This window comes from Canis lupus, chromosome 34, assembly GCF_048164855.1.
Source record: "Canis lupus baileyi chromosome 34, mCanLup2.hap1, whole genome shotgun sequence".
Classification (NCBI taxonomy): Eukaryota; Metazoa; Chordata; class Mammalia; order Carnivora; family Canidae; genus Canis; species Canis lupus.
Genome location: NC_132871.1, coordinates 23,259,024 through 23,280,734, shown reverse-complemented (window position 1 = coordinate 23,280,734; position 21,711 = coordinate 23,259,024). Strand labels below are relative to the sequence as shown.

Below are 21,711 nucleotides of genomic sequence, written 5' to 3'. Positions count from 1 at the left end.
GGAGAAATGTAATAAACATTTCTTGGAGGGACGGCATAGAGTGCAAACATCAGGATGCCTCTACAAAATGCATCTCAAACTTGATTTCTGAACAATGTTTTGCGTACTCTGAGTTATTCATTCCAGCCCTTGGAATTCTAATGATAAAAATCCAAACTCTTTTAGATTCTTCTCCAAAACCACCTAATATCACTCAGGTGCTTGCTTAGCACAAGCGTTTTCTTTCTTTCTTTCTTTCTTTCTTTCTTTCTTTCTTTCTTTCTTTCTTTTTTCTTTCTTTCTTTCTTTCATTCATTCTTTCATTCTTTCTTTCTTTTCTGTCTTTCTCTCTTTATTTCTTTTCTCTTTTTTCTTTCTTTCTGATAAAACCATAAGCTGAAATGAATGCACAGAGACAAAATAATAGCACTTTAATTTCTCACTTTATTATTTTCCTCAAACGAACAGGTGATACAACACTGTCTGTGTCCAAAGCAAAAGGCATGGTTCCCTTTTCTTTTAGAGAGTGCCAGAAAATGTAAACAATATTTGGGTTGAACTTCTGAGTCTTACTGCCAGCCTTTAGAACATCATTCATTTGTTTGTTTGTACCAAGATTGAACAGCATAAAGAGTAAAACAAGCAAATGGTCTGAGGCATTTATACGAAGTGTTCAGACTGTGATACAGGCTTGCATCTGCGTCATCTTCAGTCGGACAAAGAAAAACACTGCTTTAGGAAGTGGGTCATGCGGGTATATAAGTGCTTCGAGGACAGGCCGGGTATGCCATGGTTCTGGTCAGAGTACCACTGAAACACAAAGAGAGAAGCCTGTGTCACCCCTGAGGCCACGCGATGCATCCAGCTTTGACTTTTTAATGCTTGCAGGTCCTGATAATTTTTCTGATATTGTAATTGAAATGCTACTTAGGAACACTTAATAAGAGAGTTTACACATGACCATTTAGAACAGGAAGACAAGAGAGGCCTTTTATTAACCTTGGCTATTCTTTTGCAATCTTTAAGCTTCTATCTTAGATCTTGGTGGCTGGGCTCTTACAATGGCCAGCCTTCTGGGGGATCGGGACACAAGCAAGTGTTCCAGAGCTGGTGTGTTGGGTCTATTACTTTGCTTCTCTGGAGCTCGGTTTCCTCATTTGAAAAATGAGGAGGTTGGATTTGGTTTTCTCTGAGGCTTCCTCTAGCTCAAAAATTCTGCGAGGCTTTTAGCCTCTGAATCCAATTCCTCTCTGCTGCCGAAAATCCACAACACATAGAACGTAAACACCTTTCATAGGAGTTAAACATAGTATCATTAAAAACACCCAGGGAGATGACATTATAAATTTAAACTTCATTGTTGGAGAGATGCTGGTGAGATTATTGTTTTCACTGAATAAAGAGGGACAGTGGTCCTGATGGAATGCTCTATACTTACAAGGTGAATTTACACGGGTGGGGGGGGGGAGGATCACAATTAAAAAAATCAGAAGAATCTCACATCCCCTTTTGTAAATTGTTTTCAAATGCCCAATTTCTAAAAAAGAGGGTTTCCTTTCTGAGGTTCTTGTTCAGGAAAAGCAAGTGAGGGAGAACTCATGCTCCCGAGGAGGGGTTGTCTCTCCTGCCATGGTTCTCCCCTTACTGTCCTCTCTGGTGTCCCTTCCTAGTCCTTGTGCGGCCTGGGTCCTCCAGCTACCCCATTCATTCATTCGCTCGGGGACAAGTCGAGCCTCCGTGCGGGACCAGGCTCATGTCGGGCCCTGGGGACACACGGATGACAGGGTTCTCTAACTCTGAGCAGAGCCCCCCGACTTCAGGAGCCTCTGAGGCCGCTGACAACATCCCCCAACTGCTTCTTACTGAACAAACAGACCTTTTGGCTGCTTCGGGACTCCCAGCTTTTTTTGTGGGGACGCCGAGCATGCAGCCACACTTATGCAAGCAGGATCACAGAACTATTGGATGTTCGAGCTAGAAGATCAGCGAATCTCACAGATGTCTCCATTTCATATACGGCTTGCCTAGTGTCCTTCAGGGAGTTCGCGGAAGATCCAAGACCCACTCGCTAATCCTTCGCCTATGCTACCTCACAGCCCGTTTGCCAGGCTTCAGTAAAAATAACAATGATATTGATAATGATAATGAAAAAATCAGATTCTTCCTCCTTTGAGCTTACGGGTCTAAGGCCGTGAACAGGAGTAAAACGAAATTATGTACCATTGCCTGGAAATCCACTTGTGCATTAACCAGAGCTTTAGCAATCTGTGCTGAGTTTTGAAAGTGCACATTATCTGCAACAAAGAGAGAGAGTTAAAGTGCTGCTAAATACCAGAAAGCATCGAGTGACAATGTACTGCCTGCAAATGAACACCGACAATTATCTAGTCGTGCGGTTGACATTGTCAGCAGTGAGTAATCGCACTCATTTGTGGAAATGTCTCTGACTCTTAGGTACTGACCCCGAGCACAGGCATAGGAGGATGCTTAATGTTTCTTAAACAAAGTGATGTTGGCTCAGTATTTTTATGTGTAAGAGTCTTGCTTAAACCTCACCATCTGCTGTTCCGTGGATGAGAAGATAGTCTACATTTCTGAAATATTCTGCTCTTGCCATCACAGTTGAATTCTGGAAAAGAGGAAAAATTAACATTTTAGTTGCTGCAAGTTCTAATAGAAAACTAGCTAAATCATTGTGCGATGGACTTAGCACCAATACTGAAATTATGTATTGCTTTGGTTGATAAATATTTAAGAGTCAGAGCAACACATTTTCATCATCATTTGCATTACTTCCATCTGATTCTTAGTTTGAAAAACGGGAAGTTTATGTGTCATATGTTACATATGAGTGAGACCTTAGGCATAAATGATGCCCGCTCAAGCTGTGTAGGGGTTGGGGGTGGGCAGGAGGATGGGGAAAAGGAGGTGAGGGAAGGGAGGATGGGGAAAGAAAGAAGAGAATCCAAGGAGAGTAAATTCCTTCCGAGTGAGGTGTTTTGCAGCTAACAAAAGATCAGCGTATTTGCTTGGGGACCCGGCAAAAGTGTAAACTCTGAAGACTGCCTCAAAAGTATTTAGCACATTTGCAAGAACTCAATGACCTAGATTAAAGAGAAAGCGCTTACTTTGTAGTGCTCGAGATTATCGTTCTTTGTTGGGAGGCCCATGAATCGTTCTGTGTAGATAGATGCTATAAAATATATAAGAATATGTTGTTTACACGTGATACAGGTCATGTCACTAACCAATAAGACCTCAAGGTTAGAGAACTGCTCCTCACTTTCCCCCACGTTGCTGCTGAGGAAGGTTCTTGCTTTCCTTTACTGTAATGCTCCACCCACGTCATTTGCTCTGTGATTTGCCTCAACCGGGCTTGAGAAGCCAAGGAGGAAACAGGAGCAGCTGCCATTAGGAAGGACTGATCTGAAGCTTTTTCTCTTCCACCCTTCAGTGCAGGGAATGTTGAGCTAGAGAGGACCTAATGGAATGGCCTCCTTGGATTTTAAAAGAAATCACAAACGTAGCCACCTCTAGGACTTTTACTGGTGTCCTCATTAATCTAGGATGGGTCTAGGTGCCTCGAATCCTCCTCTCCCAACAAACACACACACACACACACACACACACACACACACACACACACACTTTCTTTTTCTGAATAAAGATTCCCTGCAAGTTATAGTTGTCTCATTTTTACTCCAACACAGGGACAAGGGTTTGATGAAAGCTAATTTTTGTCCCATTACTAGAGTCAATTCCAAATAATCATCCTGCATTGATGTTAATCATAAAAACAGGCACACATGGGGGTGGACTTCTTAACCAATTTTTTTTTTTTATCACTCTGATTTCTGGAGCAATGAAATGACAGGCTGTGGCATGGAGGTGAACAGCTTGGCTCCACCCAACTTCGCATAAGATGTCCTTAAGGACCAGTCATGCTGCACCCGTGTGCCGGCAAAAACACAGAGTTGGCTCTGGTTTTCAAGGTTTGGTTTAGCAGGAGACACAAGGTTTCGGGGAGAGGATAACATACACTGGGTTTTGGAAGAGTCCTTTCTTCCTCGTTCTTGAGATTTCCTTGATTGTTGCAACATGATCACAATGAATCATATAAACAACCTCATTTATAGATTATATTTTCCCCCAGTGAAGCTGGGGTGAATTTTACTGCATAATTTGTTTTCCTAGCAACCTCAAATATAGAGTAATTACGTGTTAAATGTTTTCACAGCAACATTTATGAAATGTTTCCATACCGTAATATTCCCAGCTGGAGACAGGAGCCACTGCTATCCCACATTTGAAAAGACCAGTTCCTGAAGCAAGGGCCAGTGATGAAACATAGCCTCCATAGGACTGTGGAGACATCATTACAAGTGAGTCCCAGATTTGCTTTCACAAACTCTCCAACATCGTTTTACAGCAACTCTGCTCACAATAAGTACTGATGGCAGCCGGGGATATGCATGGGGTAGATTAAATGTCTACCGTGCACCCGTGGCAGCAGCTCCATCTGACACAGCATAATTTCATCCCTAGTAAACTAAAAATACTTGGTGTGCTAATCAGAGCATGGTAGGGGCAGTTTAAGAGATATTTATCTTTGCAATTTTTCTGCCCCCAGTTTTTTTCCTCTATATTTTTCCAATGAGGACCTTGCCAGAGCAAAAATCAGGGTTTTAGTTGAAAGAAATGCACAGAGAAAGGAGATTATTCCCCAAATGTAAAAGCCAGATACTTCCCACAGCCTGCAGATGACCCGTGAGGCGATACTCACATCTGTGTATTTACTTATTTGTTTTCATAATAGAACAACAAGGGAAGGACATAAGAACCTTTTGGATAGTTGAAGACATGGCCAGAGTTTGTGTATAATGTAGTGTTGCCTATTCTGTTCTGAGGATTTCTGGCATAGCAGCTCAAAGGAGGAAAAGCCATTGGTGTCTTTAAAAGTCTTACATAGTCCTCGAGAAATTAAATGGAAAAACAAAGAAATGCAAAATGAGTCGGGAGTAGGGTCAGCTCTCATCAACTTTCTTCCCCAAGGAATGAGGTAGATGATTCAGAAATGTGACCCGGATAACAGGAGATGTCTGCCCATGTCACTTGGAAATTTGAACCTTTTCCTGAAAGTGAAGAAATGAGCACATAAGGTGGCATCTCCCCCTGGAAGTCTGATTTGGGCTGTAGAAACATGCTTGAGAGAGATGCTTCTTCTGGGGATGTGGATTAAACAGTGCTCTGGGTTCCGAACCCCAAAATGTGTGTGTTAGATCAGGAAGTGATTCTCAGTGCATATTCTTGCCCCGACACGGGAACATCCCCACAAGTCATAAGAGGACAGTGGGACTTTCCAACTAAGAATGTGCCTTATATTTAGGATCTTTTTACCACAAGCCTCTGGGAGCCATTTTCCCTTAGGTCAGCAGAGATCTCATCACCCTTTGCTGTGGGAAAGTCAGTCTTTAGAGAGAGTGAAAGGGTGAGAGGGAAAGTTTTACAGAGTGAGGGACAGACAGGCAGACAGACGGACAGACATGGTACTGAGGGCAGATCAGTGGCAGCAGTCATTCTTAACCCATGAAATACATGGAATGGGGCAATAAGCTAAACAGTCTTGCTGAATTTATGAGTTAAGGGAATAATTCTTTAGCTAGTTAACACTTGTATGTTTTCAGTTCTGGGGACTTTTATTGAGGACCCTTGGCTACAAAATGCAGCATAGAGGATAAATAAATGCTCCAATTATTTCATGGCCTCCTTTTATTACACTTAGAGGTGAACTAAAGCATGTTCTCATAGGGGGAAATAAATTTTAAAAACAGAAGGAACAGTGGGTTTAAAAATCATTTTGGTACGTGACAATTTTCGCTTATAAAAATGATTGATTTTGATTCGTAGGGTAGCAACGACTATGACTGAAATGGAAGTTCTCTCTTTCTTAATTTTAGGTTCAAATGCGAGTAAAATAAGCCTGAGTTAGAAATATTATTGTTTGTGGTTTTATTGGAAAAGTGTGTTCACTACAAGTAACAATGGTGGGTCCCGCTGAAATAGCATGAAGTGAGATTTGAAATAAAGATCATTTACATCTAATAAAAAGGGTTTTGAACATCCCTGCTTGAAATCTCACAGATTATTAGCCCATATCTGCTCAGTGATTAGATAGTAGTGCTGTATCTAAATAAAATCTCCATGTTTCCAGGATGAATACAAATTGTCTCTAGGAATTTGTAAGAGCAAAACTAGTGTAGCAGCAGCACAACAAAAGTAGGTGTTCTTTAAATTCTCAGGCAGCTTAGAAAAGCTATTCCTATTGTAGAAATGAAGAGGAAATAAAATAAACCCGAGTTGACTTTTTTCTGCTCTCCCATGGGTGGGGCTCCAAGGCAGAGTGGGTGGCTGTCGCAAGAAAGGAACCCACGGAGCAGATTGGCCATGAGAATTCTAGAATTTTGTCCTTTGCACTTAGATGCCTTGCCATTTTGTTTAAACGAAGGATATCTTTAAAAACATTCTTAGAAGGGCACAGAATTTTGAGGGGTTTATAGAACACTCTTATGTGAGCCGTAATGCGCATTGGAACATTTTACCTACAGGCAATAGTAATAAATAGCTAACGTTTGTGTGGCCAAGGCGCTTGCAGCCCTCTTTGAGAACCCACACACTCTGCTTCCCTTCTCCCACCTCAGATGTTCCCCTGCTTGTCGGCTCTCCCCGTGTTCTCTGGACTCTCCAGGCCTGATCCGGCCCCGGGAATTTCACAGATGCTGCTGTCCTCTGCCTAGAACACTCTTCCCCCGGATATGGGCATGGCTCACTTCCTCCCCATTTCAAGTCTTTTTTTTTTTTTTTTCCCATTTCAAGTCTTAACTCAAAAAGAGTCGAACTGCACCTGTCCTTCTCATCTTCAATATACCAACCCTGCATCATGCTCCTTTCCTGCTTTTGTTTTTCGCTAGAGAACTTGTCATCATTTAACGTCCTGTTCATTATCCTCATTTATCACACTTATTGTCTTTCTTCCCAACTGTTCCCGACTCCATAAAGGTAGACATTTTCATCTGTCTTGTTAATGAATGTATCCCCAGCACTGACAATATGGCCTGGAACACAGAGGGGGGAATAAAAGGGATGCTTGTCGGATATATAACTTCCCTAGGGACTTGGCTAAGCCTCACAAGTGACCTGGTGAGGAAATCACTGCTGCCTTTCCTGATGAGGAAGCCGTGGCTCGGAGGGAACGTAGAGGGCTCTGGGAGGCAGGGAGCAGCAGAGCTGAGACTCAAGGCCAGGACACCTGCCTCTACAACCCAGGACTTTCCTCTCTGTCCTTGCACTGGGGCAAACCTCGTCGGGGAACTTGAAGTTTTGGAGTCTAATGTAGTCTCATTAGAGGTGCATTTGTCCTACTTTTACATCGTTGATCACACATAGCAATTCAAATTGCTTATAATTAGTCACTGGAAGAGAAAGGAACTAAGATTAAATCATGAACTAATGCTTATTCAACACCACCTGGCTAGGCCTATATTAACAAAGCAAGGCCCATAAATGAGGTTGTTATTCTAATAATTTAGGCAAAACCCCTGCTGCTCTTCAATTGTCAGAATAATTACTACCATTTTTTCTTCACATCAACCAGGGTTTTGCAACCTCAGCACTGTTGACATCTTGGGCTGGATAATTCTTTCTTCTGGGGACCTGTCCTGTGCATTGTGGGGTATTTAACAGCATCTCTGGCCTCTACTCACTAGCTGCCACGTAGCACTCCCCCAGTTGTGACAACCAAAAAAATGACTCCAGACATGGCCAAATGTCCCCTGAGGGGCAAAACTGCCTGGTTATGAACCGGTTATGGCAGACACTTCCCTGGCATAGTGCTGGGTGCCTGGGGGATAGCTAATAAACAGCTAAAAACAGAGCTATTGGATTTTGGTTTGTATGAGCCAGAACAATAAAAAGGGTAAGATAAAAATGCCTCCTCTCCCCTTCTTAATTAGGATAATGGAGGGAAATGTAGGATTTGCAGCTTATTCACCAATTGACTACCAAAATTTTATGTGGTGAGCTACAGTATAGTTCTCAGACCGCTCAAGTGCCTAACACTTCATGGAGACAGATATGACATATCCTTCTTGACATGAAACACAATAATTGCTAACTAAGACTCATGGTCATTCTCAACATCTTCTTTCGCATCTCCAGTTTCCCACAGGTCCCTGTTTATTATACTAGGAAACAGTGCTTAGAGCTGTGACCTCTTTCCACCTCCTACTTCACTGTCTAAATTCAGGACCTTGGTATTTGTTGCCAATCTTACCTCTCACCCAGCTCCTTGGCCCACTCCCTCCCCTACCTCAGACCATCCTTCACTCTTCAGCCAAGGGTATCTTTCTAAGACACCAATTCTATTCTCTATTGATTTCAAGAAAACATTTCAAAGAAGTATCTAAGGAATCAAATACCTTTTAGTAATGCTATAGTAATCAAAATATAACAGGATTCTTTACTGTTCCTTCACAGAGTTGATACACACTATTATGTAGAGTTCACGATTTATCCAATAATTAGACCAGAGGATCTTTTCATGAGAAAGTCCTTGGTACTAATAAGATACATTTGGGAGAACATTGACTTACAGGATTAAATTCAGTTTAAATGACATCATTGGTATGTGGGATGGCCAAGTAGTATGCTAAACATTTGAGAAAACAACTTTTAAAAAAAGACAAGTCCATTCCCTCGATGAGCCTACATTCTCACGGGAGAAACCAATAGACCGACAAGATAAAACATCATAATTCCTAAAACAGCAGTATAAAGAACTGTTGGAGCACAAAGAAAGTCATATCTGAGTCAGGTTTTAAAGAATAAATAGAAGTTTTCCATTTTGGAGGAAGAGGAGCAGAATAGAAGAAGATGGGCGCATTGCAGGTGTAGGGAAGAGGATTCACAAAAGCATGGAAGTAAGGAAGTGCAGACATAGTCAAATTATTCATAAAGGCGTGAGGAAAAGTGGAAAGAGATGAACATGGAAGAGCAGGTTACAGCCAGATTGTCAAGAGATTTCCATGCATGGAAATAAGTTTGGGCACCAGGTCAAGGTCAGTGTGTGGCCTTAGAAAGTATAGAAGCATATAAGTTATGTTTTGGAAAAAGAACTTCAGTAGCAACATTGCAGTTTGTGAGATCAAAGCAGGAAGGCTAGTTAAGATGCAATTGGGATAGTTAAACTGGTACCGCACAATGGTCCATGGACCAAAAGAATCAGCATTACCTGGGATCTTATTAGAAATGCAAATCCTCAGGCCTCACCCTCAATACTGAATCAGAATCTCTGCTGGTAGGGCCCTGGGAACTGTTTCAAGGAGTTCTCCAGGTGATGCATATGAAAGCCACAGTATGAGAAGGTCTGATCTAAGTCACATATGAAGAGAACTGAACTAAAGTGCTGGCTCTGGGGACGAGGAGAACAGATTTAGATGTTTGAAGATAGCATTGACAGAACTTACTTACCAATGGGATGTGGGAGTTGGGGATCAAGAGAAATTGAAAGCGCTCTGAATTTACTAATTGGGGTGACTAGGTGTGTGATGAGGTCCTTAAATAAAGACAAGGACTTGTTTTAAGTAGACTATAGCAAGTTTAGCTTGTGTGGGTTAGGCTTGAGGCTCCAGTAAGACATTTGGGACAGATGGTCAGTGAGCATTTGAAACATGGAGCTCAGAAGAGAGGTGGGGCTAGCGGCAGTCATCGCCATCTTTGAAATGACATGGGTTTCCCCAGGGAAGTGAAAAACAATGAGGGCCATAGCCAGACCCCGGAAAACACGGGCATCTGAAGAATGAATGGAGTGTAATGATCATGGAGACGTAGGAAAATAAGAGGAGTGTGTCGCAGAGCCATAGATAGGGCCCATCCTCCTTTATGCAGTCTAAAAGGCTCCTGGTATTGGCTATCTACCTACCTATCCAAACTCATTTCCTTCACCTTCCTCACTACATGCTTTACACTTCTGAAGTTTCTGGCATCCAGACCAACCATGTCCTACTCATTTTTACCTCAAGACTGGGCAAGTTTGTCTTCATTTTCTGGAATGCACCGTTACTGACCTATCTTCTTCACTGCCTCATTTCTGAATCTTCCCTTTGCTCTCACAGCCAGAATGAACCACTCCTGTCCCTGGTGTTCTCGCCTCAAGTTGTATCTGTCTTAACACTTGGAACATTGCTGAGCAGTTCCTTTTTTGCTCTGTTTTATCTAATAGAGGGCCAGGGCTATAACTTACTCATCTTTTCATCTTCTAAAGAACCTAAAATAAGACCTAGTTGAGGGATGCCTGGGTGGCTCACGGTTGGGCACCTGTCTTCAGCCCAGGGTGTGATCCTGGAGTCCTGAGATCGAGTCCCACATCAGGCTCCCTGCATGGAGCCTGCTTCTCTCTCTGCCTGTGCCTTCTCTCTCTCTGTCTCTCATGAATAAATAAATAAAATCTTAAAAAAAAAAGATCCAGTTGAGATCCAATAAAAATTTACTACATCGAGGAAAAAATGCATTAGTTAGTGATCAGATGGGTGGATTATATAAATCGTAAAGATTTTATGGGAAAAAAACAGTGTAGTATTAAGGTCTTTTTCCTTCAGGATCTTCTGGGTCCTGCTGATTAAGGGGCTGCTCAAATGTTGTATCCACTGGCAGTTCACATTTTCCTTCTTTTGCACATGCTCTCGGGGTTTACCTCACAATTATTGCCATGTTGGAAAGTAAGCAATAAAGGGGCTTATTAGACCACCTCTTCTAGTAGCATTTGCACAGACCTCTTGACAATCTCTTATTGAAGAATCTCAGGCTGATATGCATGTATTTTGGGGGTGCGGAGTGGGTTCTTTAAATCATCCCACATAGGTGGTTCTCTACCAAACTAATACCAGGATGTTCTAGAAATGAAATCAAAAGTTCCACTTCCTGGTTATTTCAAAGGCTGCAGTAAAAGAAAATTAAAACTATAAGAGAAATGTTAACGATGATATGTAAGTGTTCGGCATGAAATTTGAATCTTTCAAAAATTTACTTTAGGAAATTTCATAAAAATGGATGGTGGGAGAGATCTTATCTGAAATATTTCACTACAAAAATATTTCATTGATTTCCACCCATTTGAATTCTGTTCTGTTTAGATATTTAACATTTGATAGTTTTAAGAAGGACCAAATGGCTTGAAGTAACAACTTTCCACAAATTCATAACAGCTCTTCATCTGGTCACTGAGCTGAGAGCTGAGCCGGAGCCTGCAGATTCCCTTCAATATTGGGTTTCATTCCCTCCATCTGAAAGCAGGCCGCTCTCAGAGAAAACAGCCAAGAAAAACAACCCAAGCCCAAACGGCTGCAAATTGACTTGCAAATGTACAAATTCAGACCAAAAAGTGAAACAGGAAATCTTCTTTGAAGGGTAATTATCATAATTTATAATGGGCAAATCTAAACTCTTTCCAATATTTCTCTAAACTTTCCAGTGACTTCATTGCCCAGGATTTGGGAAGTTTTGCCACTTCCTTTTCATGTGTACGTTGAGAACCTTCACAGCTCCTCAAACATGGGCAATTATCTTCATGACCTATGACTTGAAAACTAAATTATACTTCTCTCCCACTGACACAAATTAATATTAGATCTGGTAAGAGAACTTGATTATCTCCCCCCCCCAAAAAAAAGAATCAAAACAGCCAAGAGATGATTGGGATAGGCTAGGTACTAGGGAATTTATATATTAAAAGTTCCTGTGATTTCAAAGATTCGCTTAGCTTTTCATAAAAATGAAATGACGAAATATAAAAAGATATATATGAAATCTAAAATAACAAAGGAAATTGAACCTCTGAAATATAGTTCAGTTCAGTATTCTATAGTCTAATACAAAAAATTAAGTAAAAATATGTCAATTATGAGTTAATTTGCTATATGGAAGAAACTAAATGATTGAGAAAAAGGAACACTTAAAGCCACCACTTTGAAGCCTAGATCATCCAAATTGACTGTTTCCATTGACAGATTAAATGATGTTGCAACATTAACATTTCATGAGAAACCTTATAAGCGCACACTTTAGAAAATTATGATTGCTGAGCTGAATAACAGGCATAAAACATATAAAACAACTCACCCAGCCCCATATGGCTATTCTTTTTTCATCAATGAAACCCATTTCTATGAATTTTCTAAAGTAAAAGAAACAAATTTTTAGAATTTTAAGTGTGTACACATGACATTTACTTCATTACACAAGCATATTTAATCCAAAGATTTAATAGAAACGCTCCATTTTCTTTGTTTAAACACATGCATAATAACACTGCACTTACAAATAACTAAAAGAATATTATCATGCTTTCTGCAAAGGATAAAACGGATCCTTCAGACTCTACTGTACATCTATTGGGTAGTATTTGCAGGGCTACAGGTCTCGTATCCTAATTGTGTGAGTGAGTTACTTGAGACTCAGAGTTCAAGACCCAGGCTGACAGCAACACAAGAAGTAATAGCACCACGACTAGGACCAAATTCCTAAATCCCCAGATTTTGGAAAAAAGATTTTTGTTGCTGCTGCTTTAAATTGTATCTATCTTAAATGCTTAGATGTTAGTGATAATCACCATGTCACTTTTGGTCACTTTCATCCGTGGAAAAATAACCATCCCTCTCCCATTTCATACTCAGGTACCTTCAATTTATCACAATACAGATAATTATACGTATCTTTTAGGATATGGACATGATTCACTTGAGTTCCATCACAGAAGAGCCTTCATTTGAAAACTATATTGAAAATAAATATCCTTTTAGGAGCAAGTGACCATGCCAAAGGGCAACCTTCACAAAAGTCATGGGAAACCCCCAGAAATGTAACTTTGCAATGTGGGTACAAAATAGGAATGTTTTAGGCTAATTTATCCCAGGCCTCCTTGAGGTTTAGCGTTCTAACGGAGCAGTTGTGACTTATTTGGGGGATGGTTTGATAAAAACTCAGAAAACTCTTAGAAAAAGAGAAGCAGTGGAAGAAAAAAGCACACAGGGTGAGACATTGCAGAGACCTGGATGCAACAGTGACAGGAAGGAGGGGAGGAGAACAAAGTGACACACAGGGAGCCAGAAAAATACTATTTTTTTTGTTCCATTTGGTTATGTTAACACCCTTTCTCATTCTTCTCCAGAAGTAAGATGGAATGGTTTCATTAGTTGAATAATGGAGTTTCTTATAGGGATTTCACAGCAACCATTTTGCTCGTTGCATTGATTCAACATGCACGTTTCCAATGCACAGAGGAGTTGGGCAAATGCCCGGGACAAACAGATGGGAAGAAGCCCCGTCAGTCACAGCTTACCCCACACCAACTCTGAGGGACACTGAGGAGTCTACGGGGAAGAAATGCAGCAGCAGCAAACGGAAAGTTGCTACCTGTGTGCATGGTGTTCATGGTAAAACAGAGAAAATGTGCAGCAAACTGTGGAATTTCAGCAATTCTTCCATAAACTTCAAAAGCCAAATGAAAGAGGAGAAGGTTCACTTTCTTTGTTAAAAAAAATCTTTCCTCTAGTGCTCGAAGATAGTTCTGAGCCATAAAATCAATTTCGATTTTATGATCTCCCAGAAGCTAGCAATCATATTGCCTTGCATCTGGGGTAAAAGCAAATAGCAGGTGATACATTGGGAGCAGGAAATTCTTAACAGCTCCCTTCCTTGGTTTATTCTGAAAGGATGACATTTACAGGAAATGATAGTGCAATCGTTAACATGGAAATGAAACATTAACACTTAATGTGGAGGGACTAGGTTAAAGGTTAGCTAGATAATCTGAGCACTTCGAAGCCAACAAGGCTCTATAAAATTTATTTCCAAATTCTGAAGCGCTCGCAGAAGAGTTATCAGAAACACTGTTGATAATGTGGTGAAATAAAGAAAATGTTAGTAACAAATGAGAAAGCATTTTGGAGGCTGGACTGAACTTTACAACTTTTCTCGCACAAAAATGGCCCTAGGCCAAAGGTCAATTTGGAATCCTAGGGATCAGTTATTATTCTATTTTGGAATTGTTCTTATCGATACCATGTATAACAGCATGATATATTTTCTCACCACCAGCCTTCAAGCTGTATAAAAATTTCAAATTGTGGGAATATAAAAAATGTGAAATATACCCCAAATGAATAGAACTGACCCTCTAACTAACGACGTTTTATGGGTCCTACATATGTACCATTTGCAGAGAAGCCTGATGAAAGCACTTCCTGGTTTCACTTATGCTTTGACCTCACAAGCATTCTCTTTTGTGTAGTCAAAGTTGTGAGGTTGTATGGCTTCTTCTTCTTCATTTTTTAAAAATCCTGTTTTGCTTTGTTTAAATCTATTTATTAACCCTGACTAGTATTTACTGTCCCTTCCAAATATGTACACATGATTTTCTTTTGGTATCTGAAAAATTTAGCCAGATTGCCTTTTATATGAGACTGAAGGGGACAAATTTCATTCTTTTGTGGGAAGGTAACTTGAGGGCTACTGTAAAGGGATTGCAATCCCAATTCCCATGTCAAACATTCAGTGTCTGATTCCTAAAATGCTTCTTGGCAGACATGTGGTTGAATTATTCCCAGGATTATCATTATAAATCTATCCTTTTCAGCTTTTGTTTTCTCAAAGCATCGGGTTCCAAGGCTTCCCTTTCACTTTTGCAGAATGATGCCTTCAAGCAAAGCCAGGCCTGCTCCAAGTGCATCTCCACTGTTGTGTATATGCTTTGCCTGGGTCACAGAACCTCCTCTTGTTCCCTAGGCTGTTTACTAAACGTTCCGTCTAGCAGCAATGCTATCCCTTCAGAGTGCTGAGAGTTTATCCATTCTACAGATTATAAGAGCACTGAAAGTAGAGATCATAAATTGCAAAATTTTATACAGAGTGGATGGCAATGGCGTATATTAATATTTGATCTGTTGTTGAATGGCTGAGCAAATGAGGGAACATATGCCTGCTCCAAAGCAGGAAGACTTTCTTCAGATTCCATCCTAAAAATGGCTCAGAGAAGGTACAGGTAGCCAATTACTGCCTCTGGTCTATCTTCAATTCTAAATGCCAAAGACATTTATATTATTGTGAAAATTGGTACAATTTGTGGCTTCATGTCCCACATATTGAACATCAGAAATAACAATTTTCCTTAAGGCCTCTACAGGGGTTTCAGGTTTAAATTTTCATTCCATCCAAGAAACGCGATCAGGTCTATTTCTTGAGGTATTCTTGAATTCAAATGCTGCAATTTTGGTGGTAAATAAGTGATGATGTATTGTGTTGTTATCAGTAGATTGTGATGATGATGATGAAGATAAGTTTGTTTTTTAATCAGTGCCAAAACAAACCACTTTTTAGCTCTACCAATTTTGGAGAAGATCCAGTTGAATTACAAATGAGGTATAATCTACATCCGGCTTTTGATGTGGTCCTAGGGTCACATGCCCTTGGTGTTTATTACATGCTTTAAATACAAAGAGATGTGAATCACAGTGCCAAAAAAAAAAAAAAAAAATCTTAAAGAATTAGGTCTGTAACACTGACAATGGTGTTCATATTCCCATCAAGGCACACACAGTCTTTATGTGAGAAATTGGTAGATCTCTTGGTAGATCTTTCTTTGAGCTATCTCTTCTATGCCTCTCCATTAGGCAGAAGATTCTCCTAAACAGGTTAGTGGCAGACAGGCCGAAAATCTGGATTAGCGAGAAAGATGGAGCCTCCTAGAAATTAGCCGTGAATAATGCTTACAGATTGTATAGTGTTATTTAATAATCTACTTATTCATTTGTCAGATTTTACCCAAATAGACTGTTTTTAATTGAACATTGTATATAACTGTGTGTATATTACTGTTCACAGAATGGAAGGAAAATTTGAAAACATATGGGTTATGATTACTTTTCTATTTTTAAAAATAATTACTTGTGAGTCTAAACTCTTCTGCTGTGATTAGAGACAAAAATACAGAAAAGTATTGTCTGGGCCTGGCTCCTAGCTGTTAAATACAATCTTCATTGTGTATGCTATAATGAAATCAGTAACTATTAATGACATCGAGATGATAAAAGGAATTTACTAATGAATTTTCTAAATTGCTCTTTGCTGTGAAACAGTATTTGACCTTAGGCCATCACGCACACATATACATCCACGACTGAGAGTGCAAGTGGCCTGTGTTGGCTTTAACATTTATAAACTGTTGTTCTCTAACTTCACATAGCCACAACATAATAACAGAAACCCAACAACTATAGAGAAATATCCAGAAGAATCCTGCACAGGTTTTCCAAATAAACAATTTCAGTGACTCGATTCTTTCTGTTTCAGAAAACATGATGGAGATGGAGACATAAATTGTGGTTGAGAATGTAGTTGGGAAGAATTCAGATTATGAGTCTGTCTTCCCTATGAATGTTTTCATAATAAAATTTGTATTACATAAAATGAATTTCTTTTTGTCAAATGAAAACAGGGAAATATTCTCATCCTAGCACAGCTGAAATTCACAGCTAGCTTAATTACAAAAGAATGCCTAGTATCTATAAGGATACAGTGTTGATGAAATCTTGAGGCATTCCTAAATTCATGAGGTAGGATCCACAATGCTTGAGTAAATTCAGATGTTTTGTTTCCTATGGACCATCCCTAGAGTTATGCATATTTTTTTGTGAACCATGTGAATAAATGAAAGGATATCAGAATGATGAAACAACAAAAGAGAGTATTTGTCATTTATCACCATAAATCATGTTTTGTACATTTATTAGCTCTTTTCCATCAACAATTTTTTTCTCACATTGGGCAAAAATATCTCTTTAATGATAACTTTAGATGAAGTTAGGAAAATAGACAAAAAAGAATTAAATCATTAAAGATGGAGAAACTCAACAGTGATTGCATGACTTTTGTTGCACATCAATTTCTGTTTGAATGAGAAGGTGCTCACCTGACAGCTGTGATCTGGTCCTCAACTTCATAAACACCCAGCTTTCGATATACTGCATACAGGAGTTTGTCACCTTGGTAAGCTGTTCCTCGGCCATCCACCAAGGCAATGACTATCCCTTCCTTACTTGCAAGATAAGAAATCCAATTAATACTGAATACAGACTTTACGCTCTGACTGCAGGGACCACCATACCTAAAGGAAAAAAAAAAAAAAAAGAATCTTGGATTCCTTTGTAAAACTCAACTTGTCATGATGGCTAAGAATTGCCTTTAGTATTTCCCAGTACATTTGTATGATAAAATTTCAATAACAGTGGCATTAGAACTGGCTCAAAATCAAGAGAGGACCAGGCTTTTCCCAGAGGTTTGCTACAAGGAAGTTGTTTTGGGACACAGCCTCTCCTATTCCCCAAAACGGATACATCTAGGGTTGGCATTTCAAGGAATATGTGTGGGTTTTTCGTCATTTCTGCCACCTGCCACTTGCTAAAAGCAGGCATAAGATATACTAAAAAAAATGCATGGTGTTTTAAGCAAATTGTGTGTAGGTCAGCACTGATTTTGGGTGTGATTCCACTAAATGTATTCCATTCCCTTATTTCATTTCTAACTCACTTACATAAGACATTAAGATGATTTACAATATTTTTTGGCTGCAATTTCTCTATCTCAAAGGTATTCTGACACATTCGGCAATTTGCCATACAAAGGAAATTCAAGACAGCGAATGCAAGCCAGTCCATCTAAAATCCCCAAACTTCCTCAATCTATTTTAAATAGCCATATTTTATTTACTCTGATTAGTTGAGGAATATATAAAAACAGCATCAATAGGAACTGTTACCAAGGAGAATGGTTCATTCTATCTCATAAATGTGTATTTAATTCAACATATTTTCAGTAAATAGTTTTTACACCAAAGAAAATATTACATACACTTGAATTAGCAAGGGATACTTCTTTGATCTGTCAAACCGGGGAGGAAGCATCATCTTGTACCATAAAGCTTGGGGGGGAAAAAAAGAAAAATCTTCATTCCACCATGTTCATAACATTATTTATTTTCTTTAATAACAATATGACATAAAATCAATTAATAACTGGCAAACTGTAAAAAATCAAGAATGTAGTTTAAGTTGATTTTTATTAGATATTTTTTGTCAAATTTATAAATTACTAGAAATCTTGAGTTGTATTTTCCAGAAGCACACATTCTAAAATTAAAATTAAACTGTAAAACATATCAATGTTGAAATGGAACTATAGGAAAGTATAAGATCAACTCTATTTACAAACATGTTAAAGATCTTTCGTGAAGCTTTATTGTTACAGTAAGATTGGTTTACTTAAGACCTTTGATATTATAGGGTTTGGACTACAATATTTATCTTATATTTTGTTTAATATAAGTAAGATAAGATAAAGTAAGATAAGCGTTCAGCTTCATATTTGTAAATGAGAAGTTTTTAAAGTCTTACTAATATCATCCACTTCAAGTTTCTTAATTTCCTCTTTAGGCAGCTGGATATTTTTCAAAGCATTTTCCAATTCTTTGTTTTCTTCCAGGATTTTAATTTCTTAAAAAAAATAAAATGTTCATTTTTGATTAATAGTATTCCATAAAAAAGTCCTTTCTTAAAATTCTTTTGGTTTTAATATGGATGAAACTGAAACAATATAAGGAACTGTATAAAAAATTTATCTTGACAAGCACATTTTTAGCCCAGCCTTTAAAATAGGTATGAGTTTATGATGACATTAATCATTGCCTCCTGAAACTGATCTTTATGGCATCAAAACACATTTTGAGCAGAATCACAGAGGCAACAATGGTTAGTCACCATATTTTCCCATCTCCAACTTTTCTAACATGAAGCTATGATCTGAGTAGGTGACTTTTTTTTTATCATCTACTAAGAAAAAATAAAAGTAGTAGAAGTAAAATCTTTATTGCTGAAACTTCAAATTAAAAATAGAGGTGCCTGAGTGGCTCAGTCCGTTTAGCATCCAACTCTTGATTTTGGCTCAGGTCATGACCTCAGGCGTACTCAGCAGAGAGTCTGCTTATATACTCTCTCCCTCTGCCCCTCCCCCCATCACATACACACCCTCTCTCTCAAATAAGTAAATAAATCTTTCAATAATTAATTATGTAGTCACAAAGTTTGTTTTTAAGTTTCCAATGTGTAAAGTGAAATATTATTCCTGTGATTTATATATATATTTTTTTTTTTTTGAGAGAGAGAGAGAGAGAGAGAGAGAGAAATGGGGGAGGGGCAAAGGAAGAGGGAGAAAGAAAATCTTAAGCAGGCTCCATGGCCAGTGTGGAGCTGGGCACGGGGCTCCATCTCACAACCCTGAGATCATGGCCTGAGCCCTGAGCCGAAATCAAGTCAGACACTTTGCCAACTGAGCCACCAGGCACCCCAACATATACATTTCTTTTCCTGCTGTACTTAATTAATATAAGATATTCCTCCCTTTTTTTGTAATTGAATTATTGCACATCATATACCTTCATATCATTTCTCTCAAGGTGGTTATACATCTTAGTAAAATAACAATATACACACTATGATCTCTTTCTCTTTTTCACCTTAAAGGATCTTCTAAAAAACTGCTGCTTATATTTAAGCTTAATTATGATTCACACTTTAATCTTTGAAACTGAACAATCCATTGATCTCCTGATGCCATAGTTTAGTGGTATATGCAAATGGGTTTCTAGCAATAGAGGGCTTTTTGCAAGTTTTATTTTGAACTAGAATTGATACTGGTTATCTTCTAGAGAAAAGTTAGGCTTTCATATAGCACGCGGAGTTTGACGATTTATTTTTCTTAAAAGAAGGTCTGGATGACTTCTGAGATATGGCAGTTTTTACAAAAGACATCCTGTGAACTTCTTGTTTTTGTGCCTTTTTAAAAAGTGGTCCTTGAAGATGGGGAACTGGAGGAGTACTTGTAACTACAGTAAGTTTGCCAAACCACTTCCCTTGTAACTCTCAGTTTTCATATACTCATGGCATTTTGTTCCAACATGTTATATTTAATCTTAGAACAAGTATAGATGTTTTGGTATGAGTTGTATAAGATACATAATAAATTTCATTTTAACTTTGGATAATCCATCAGGAAAGAAATACTTGTGGCATCTTAAAAGTTAAAACCAAAAAAAAAAAAAAAAAAAGCCCTCAAAAAACAACAACAAAAAAAGCCCCACCAAATATACAGTTCTAAGTACAATGGAGCCAGCTCTTCATTCTCCTTGTGTGGGTTCTATGTGTGGAGCTATTATGAATAAAGGGAATCCTATAACGTAGTCACACAGAGTGACTACATTGTAATTGCTTCTTTATTTATTTTTATATTTTGCTTTTTATTCTATTTGTTATTTGCTTATTTATTTTTTATCTTTTTACCAAAATACCGGAAGTCAGAAACTGTATTACAAGGGTTGACAGATTGGCTAGACTGATTTCTCCATTTTCCTTCCAGCTATTGAACTTTCCTGATTCATGGCTTACTGAAATGTCAGATTTAATTCATAGGCTTTTTAATGCTTTATAGTCCAGAGAAGCATTTGTTCATACGGTAACTTGGCAATTTTCCCACCCCTTGGAGCAAAATGGGATCTCAAAGGACTGTTGATGGTGGGGGTGCTGATTGGGCTTCTCTGTGTGGCTTTGCATTAAAAGCCTATAACCTGGAAGTTGTGCTACAGTCCAGAGTACCTTTACCTTATTTCGCTCATCATTATACACTCAGTACCTACCATATTTAGTACCGAGTACAGCGATATATATGTGGTATATATGTGGTATGTGCTCTCCATTTATTTGTGGGTTCTTCATTATGATGAAATAAAAAGAATGATGGATCATGTAAGAATTTTTGTTTTAATTATATTAACTACTATATGTTGCTTATTAATTAATTTATGTGAAGAATCTGTGGAAAAGTTGATAAATGAGGTCATTAGATCAGTTGGGTAATTGTAATGAGCACCTGCTGTGCCTGAAGCAACTAAGCCTCTTTTGGGATGTCTATGTCATAAAGTGGCAACCCTTCTGGGTTTCTAAAGCACTTGGTTCAGGTCCTGTGTTATTTCCAAATGACCTTATCCCACTTTGCCGATAAAACGAGGCCATTACACTGTTTTCTACAATGTCTACAAACTTTCATACAATGACATTAGTAATTTCTTCATTTTCACTCAGCACAAGGCCAGAAATGAATCTCTACATGTTTCTGGAGTCCATTTTTTCCCAACTTCTCAGAGACCTCCCTCCTTTATGTCTTCCACCACTTCTGGTCTCCTAATTTCTTCTATCAGTGTTTAACCATGCTCAAATGTTCATTCTGTTTCAAAACCAAAATTAAACCGCTATCAACTGCTTCTAGCCATCATCTCACCTCTTTCCTCCTCTCCTCAGGCAGGCCTATTGAAAATATTGCTCTTTACTTACCTCCTGTGCAGGCCTAAACTTGCTGCAGTCTGGCTTCCACCTTCACTGTTCCTTTGAAACTGCTCTGACCAACCCAATGGTAATCTCTCTCTTGCTAAGTTCATTGATTTAGAGCAGGTCTCATTTCACTCTCTGTAGCACTTGACACAGATGAGCCCTCCTCTTTCCTGAGATCCACTCTTCTCTGGGTTCTATGATACCATACTCTCAAGGTTATCCTCCTTCTGTTCCCTTCTCTGTCTCCTTT

General features: G+C 38.9%; 1 protein-coding gene across 1 annotated transcript in view; it reads right to left on the bottom strand.

Moving 5' to 3' along the window:
- Window positions 1-403: 403 nt before the first annotated feature.
- FAP (fibroblast activation protein alpha) overlaps window positions 404-21,711 on the bottom strand; it is a 73,737-nt gene continuing 52,429 nt past the window's right edge. Inside the window, exons 19-27 of the mRNA XM_072811475.1 lie at window positions 18,477-18,575; window positions 17,935-18,004; window positions 16,997-17,191; window positions 12,151-12,205; window positions 4,242-4,341; window positions 3,108-3,172; window positions 2,536-2,608; window positions 2,200-2,273; window positions 404-789 (exon numbers count right to left, since the gene is read on the bottom strand). Coding sequence (XP_072667576.1) covers window positions 688-789; window positions 2,200-2,273; window positions 2,536-2,608; window positions 3,108-3,172; window positions 4,242-4,341; window positions 12,151-12,205; window positions 16,997-17,191; window positions 17,935-18,004; window positions 18,477-18,575 — 833 coding nt within the window. The 3' untranslated portion in view covers window positions 404-687. The remainder of the gene's footprint in view (window positions 790-2,199; window positions 2,274-2,535; window positions 2,609-3,107; window positions 3,173-4,241; window positions 4,342-12,150; window positions 12,206-16,996; window positions 17,192-17,934; window positions 18,005-18,476; window positions 18,576-21,711) is intronic.